The sequence below is a fragment of the Lygodium microphyllum genome, chromosome 26 (genome assembly GCF_053477565.2).
Source record: "Lygodium microphyllum isolate KBCC chromosome 26, Lygodium_microphyllum_v1.1.10, whole genome shotgun sequence".
NCBI classification, from domain to species: Eukaryota; Viridiplantae; Streptophyta; class Polypodiopsida; order Schizaeales; family Lygodiaceae; genus Lygodium; species Lygodium microphyllum.
Genome location: NC_141160.1, coordinates 38,453,532 through 38,459,308, shown reverse-complemented (window position 1 = coordinate 38,459,308; position 5,777 = coordinate 38,453,532). Strand labels below are relative to the sequence as shown.

At 39.2% G+C, this 5,777-nt stretch overlaps 1 protein-coding gene across 3 annotated transcripts; it reads right to left on the bottom strand.

The window, feature by feature from the left end:
• Positions 1 to 894: 894 nt before the first annotated feature.
• On the bottom strand, positions 895 to 4,672 carry LOC148013162 (pentatricopeptide repeat-containing protein At2g39620-like). Of its 3 annotated transcripts, none has more exons than XM_087668355.1 (2): positions 4,464 to 4,672; positions 895 to 4,380 (listed from the first exon to the last, which is right to left on the bottom strand). In XM_087668355.1, exon 2 carries the CDS (start codon positions 4,103 to 4,105, stop codon positions 1,946 to 1,948), a length of 2,160 nt encoding a protein of 719 aa, XP_087524481.1. In that variant the 5' UTR covers positions 4,106 to 4,380; positions 4,464 to 4,672; the 3' UTR covers positions 895 to 1,945. The 3 variants fall into 3 exon arrangements, with proteins under 3 accessions (XP_087524481.1, XP_087524478.1, XP_087524479.1); XM_087668352.1 differs by having other exon boundaries at positions 895 to 4,372; XM_087668353.1 differs by having other exon boundaries at positions 895 to 4,337.
• Positions 4,673 to 5,777: the final 1,105 nt, after the last annotated feature.

The following is a 5,777-nucleotide window of genomic DNA, read 5'->3' as shown; positions in this document are numbered from 1 at the left end:
TGATCTTGTGATATTACTCGGTTAGATTTTGCCGCATGATCAGACGTCTTATTTCTTAAGAAATCATTTTTAAACAGGTATCTATATATGTATTTTTAAAATATAAAGTTAAACTGATTTAATGTTCTATGCTAGCTTATAGTTCAAACATAAACATAACTAGAGTGATGAGAAAGTAAATGAATCTAATGCGCTACGCTTGCTTCTTTGTAACTTCAACTAAGAAATCTATATTTGAATATTGAACAAATTCAACACCAAAAATATCTAATAATGATCATGGAAACTCTATCTTGATTAAAGAACTTCGACCGTACCTAACTAGTTCACTTAAGCAAATCCCATTCAACACATGAAGTGATCAAGTTTATGGATAAGAGCCAATTCAATATGGACATGAATTGTATGCACAATTCAAGGTTGTTATTGATGAATGGACTAAAGCAAAGAATGATATCATTTCATTTTCATCATTAGTGCCACACCAAATGATAAATGATCAAGACAAGATATATTCACTCTTCAATCACTCCTTATTTCAAGACACCATCTATTATATAGATATTCTCACCAAATGCTTCAAATCATCCATCTCTACATTGAATAGCTCGCAATCATCAAAGTTGAAGCAAACTCCTTTGGTCTCTACTTTGAAAAACATGGAAGCAATACACCTACAAAAGCTATATTTTTCCAATAAATGATATAACAAAGCAATGATTCTATATGGACATGATTTTGACTCCCATAATAAATATATCTCCTATCTCAAGGACTTTCATAAATTGCATGATTATGAAATATATGCTTATTAGAATTCAAAGTGTTTTCTACTTTTACCTTAATGTTTTTAAACAGCACCAATATCGACGAGACTCTACTCAACTTCTTTTCTTCTTTTAGTAGCTTGCCACAAGAGCTGGGAGTTACAAGGTTGTCATAAGAGATGGGAGTCAATTACATGCTAATCCCAAGCTTGGAAAAACATATCTTGCTAGAATCTATATCCGAGATGCTCCTGTATATATGGTCAATGTATGCATGGCCAGTTGCTTATGAGAAATGGATTCTCAGATGTCAAGGCAGAACTACACTACTGAAAGAATCTTGCAAGTGTATTATGCACCTAGCAGCCTAGGCACACCTGCATGTCAACGGATGAGGCTGAACAATGATGCACAAGGCTGATCTGCTGTGCAGAGCAGGTAATCTAGGAATCTGAGATGACAGGACATTGAGTACAATCAAAGAGAGTGAAAGTACATGGTAGCCTGGGTGCAATCTACCAGGGATAGAAAGCAGCCTTTTTATAGGTTGGAGTAAGAAGCTGACCTACCGCTGGCTGGTAATTGAGACATATTGGTCTGCATGGGTCACAAGAAGCATGAATGCTCAGCTTCAGCCACTGAAGACAACACACAGCCACCTTGGACACCAAACTTTTCAGTAATCCATGTGAACTTCATCCGTTAACATTAACCAAGCATCAACACTTCAAGTTGCATAGAAAATGGCTAATTGCATTTATACCAGCATCATTCACTCATCAAATTCACTGTCCAAGTTGTAAGCATCTTCAGCAAAATTTCTATGCTTATTTTTGCAGATGGCTGGCAGCAACATCTGACATTTCCCAAAAACCATCTAATTGTGTTCCTTTGGCCAAGCATTCCATATACAACTCTCCACCATGCTTGCATAAAACCTTTCTCTTAGCATTGTCAAAACCATCCCTTGCCAATGTAGGTGATTCAAACTTTCAACGGTTGCAGACTGGCAACCATTTCCTTTCAAACTTAAACCTTTTGAGACCACTTTGCAACATTTTAAGCCAAAAAATTCAGCTTGTATGGACAAACTCATTTTGCAAATGCTTTAAGTATGAACACTGTTGTACCTTTCACCTTTTCCACCATTTCTGGTTGATGAACTAACAACCTGCAAGTTATTTTTGCTCCAATCTCACCAGGTGTTGAAAGGCCAGTCTTCCAAGCTCCACATTTCCCCACAATTGGCAGGCAGTCAGCACAATATGCCACACAATAAGATTAGCAGGAAACGGCATCTCCTCAATCAGTGCCACCGCCTTGTGTAGGTGCCCTGCACGAGCAAAGAGATCAATCATGCAAGTGTATTGCTCTAAAGTGGGAGTGATGTCATATTCTGTGCCCATAGACTCAAAGTACCTCTGCCCCTCATCCAGTAAACCTGCATGACAGCATGCACTTAAAAGAATATTGAATGTGATACAATCTGGCTTTATACCTCCCCCTATCATTTTATCAAATGAGGAGAAAACATGTTCTATTTCACTATGCACAGCATATCCTGTGATGAGTGCATTCCATGAAACTATGTCCTGGACAGGAAGCTTGTCAAACACACATTGAACTTCTGCAAGCTGACCACATTTGCCATACATATCCATCAGTGCAATGCCAACATGATCTTTCTCCAACAGACCCTGTCTCACAATCTCAGCATGTACTTCTTGGCCTTTCTCAGTAGCTCCCAGACTACCACAGGCTTTCAAGATGGAAGGTAATGTAACTGCATCTGGGGAGATGCCCTCAAGTTGCATCCTTTCAAAACACTTCAGTGCCTGCTCTCCAAGCCCACATTCAGCATATCCTGAAATTAATGCACTCCATACAACGACATCTCGAACTCGAAGCTTGTCAAATACTTCTTGTGCTCTCGCAAGTAGGCCACATTTAGTAAACATGTCTAGCAATGCAGTATCAATGAGAAGACTTTTACCCAGCAATTCCTCTCTAACAATCTCAGCATATATTTCTTCCCCCTTGTCTGCGTATCCTAAGCTGCCACAGGCTTTCAAGATGCAAGCAAAGGTGACTGCATCTGGAGAAAGGCCCTCAAGTTGCATGCTCTCAAAACAATTCACTGCTTGCTCAGCATGCCCTTGTTGCACATACCCTGCAATAAGCACACTCCATGTAACTACATCCCGAACTGGAAGCTTCCTACACACCTTTTGAGCTTCTGCAAGCAGGCCAGACTTCGCATACATATCTACCAATGCATTTCCTACAACAATATCCTTCTCCAACAACCCCTCTCTGATAATCCGAGCATGAATTTCTTGGCCCTTGTCTGCAGCTCCAATGATCCCGCAGGCTTTAAGGATGTAAGTAAAGGTGATAGCATTTGGCAAGCAGCCCTCATGTTGCATTAGCTCAAAACACTCCAGTGCTTGCTCACCATGCTCTTGTTGAGCATATCCTGCGATTAGTGCACTCCATGTGACCACATCACGAGCTGGCAGCTTGTCACATACTTCCTGTGCATTTGCAAGCAGGCCACATTTGGCATACATGTCTACCAATGCAGTACCAGCAACAACATCATGTGCCAATAAATCCTCTTTAACAATCTCAGCATGAATCTTTTGCCCCTTGTCTGCAGCTCCAATGCTTGCACAAGCTTTCAAGATGCAAGTGAAGGTGACTGCATTTGGAGGGACACCCTCTAGCTGCATCTGCTCAAAACACTTCAATGCTTGCTCAGCATGTCCTTGTTTAGAATAACCTGTGATAAGGGTACTCCATGTAACTACATCTCGGGTTGGCAAGTTGTCACACACTTCTTGTGCTTTTGCAAGCAACCCACATTTAGCATACATGTCCACCAACACACTGCCAATAAGGACATCTTTACCCAGCAAGCCGAATCCAACAATCTTAGCATGCATATCTCGACCCTTGACTCCAGCTAGGGTGCTACCACAGGCTTTAAGAACGCAAAGATAAGTGACTGTATTTGGAGAAACACACTCAACTTGCATTTGCTCAAAGCAGTCCAGAGCTTGCTTACCGCACCCATGCTGAGTAAGTCCTGCAATTAGGGCGTTCCAGACAACAACGGGGTGGACCAAAAGCCTCTCAAACACTTCTTGTGCTTTTGCAAGTGAGCCACATTTGGCATACATATTTATTAAGGCACTGGCAACATACGAGTTTCGCTCGAGCAATCCTATTCGGGCAACATCGGCATGTATCATGCTACCTCTGTCCAAGTCGTTTTCCTTGCTGCAAAGCTTTAATAAGGCCACAACGGCGCGTGGCCGAGCAGTATCGTGTTGCATTCTGTCTAGTCAAATGCTGAAGGTAAGCATCAATCTCTCCTTTTTCCTCTTGGTGTGCTTTATGATGTAACGCATTCTCCTTCTTCCAGGCCGTCTTCTAAGACACTGCAAATTCTTCATCTTCATGTTGGGTCAGTCTATTTCAGGGGAGAAGTTCAGGTCGTCTCCTAAGGCACTGCAAGTTGTTCATCATCTTCATGTTGGGTCCGTCTGTTCGATGGCTGCAAGTGTCCTGTTGAGGAGTTTTTCTCCGGCAAAGATTATTCTCTGACAGTCTTGCAATTGGTATAATGAACATCCACACTCAGGGGAGAAATACACAGAATACACGAGGGGGGTCTGTAGGGAAGGGAGTTACCTGACTGTAGTTTCCGCTTGTGAGACCATGAGACAGTTCTTGTACTCTTCTGTGTCTTGAATTCGTCTTTGATATGTCATGTGGGCGATGGAAGAGAACAGGCATTTCTCTAATTCTGAGGGTCTCTGCTGAGGGCAACAATGTCGAGCCAAAAGTTAGAGAACATCAAATATTGGGTGCACTAATATTTGATGCACTATGCCTAGATTCTCCTTGCACTGGTGTTCTTTTGTGGGTGCTTTGTGCTGAGGTTCAATATAATACCTTTTGGTGGGTGGAAGATGTAAACCTTTTTTTTGGATTAATTTAATATAATACCGTATTATTAAAAAAAGCACGATTCATGTCGCCGGAGGGTTCATGGGACGTTGATATAAAAAACATAATAAGTTTAGCAATTTCGACTAATACAATGTTGAAGACATGAAAATGTAATATATGGGAATGTGGCACTCACTCATATAATATAGCGAGTGGAAGAAGACCAACATTAGTAGAATCAAGTCTAACCTATCTCCAAAGAACCCTTATGATGATTTCTCAAAGGTTATCAAATACAATTATATTTAATCACAATTTTTATTCACGTTGAGCCTATCATAGCATATATATTATCCTCACATTGAGCCTATCATTTAATGGTGATTTTTACTCACATTAAGCCTACAACATTACATGTATTTGACAACCCATAAACTATATTGAGAATTTCTCCTCCTCCTCCTCCTCCTCCTCCTCCTCCTCCTCCTCCTTCCTCTCTCTCTCTCTCTCTCTCTCTCTCTCTCTCTCTCTCTCTCTCTCTCTCTCTCTCTCTCTCTCTCTCTCTCTCTCTCTCTCTCTCTCTCTCTCATATTCAATAATTAATAGCATATATACATAACTATATAAGTATACTACATTAACAGAAATACAATCACACATCTTTTATTAATAATTATCAAAACTTTAATAACTAATAACTAGTATCCAATCAATTCTATTATTTTATCATTATACATACTAACGTTAATTATATATTAACACATATACATAAAACATAATATGTATATACATTAACTTATTTATAAATAATTTTATACATGTGCAATATATATGTTTTATGGGCAATTAATTAATGTATTAATAGTTAATGATTAATACTCAATTAATTATGTTAATGTATTAAAACTATGATTAATATGCATAATTACTGAATAAACACATTAACCTATTAATTTATATGCACATTATTCAATTAACGTACAATATCATCATCATCATCATCATACTTAGTTATAATTATATGTATACATGTTAACTATTTTTATATATATT

Coding starts and splice junctions, on each gene's coding strand:
- LOC148013162 (XM_087668355.1), bottom strand. CDS start 4,105: ATGCAACACGATACTGCTCGGCCACGCGCCGTTGTGGCCTTATTAAAG.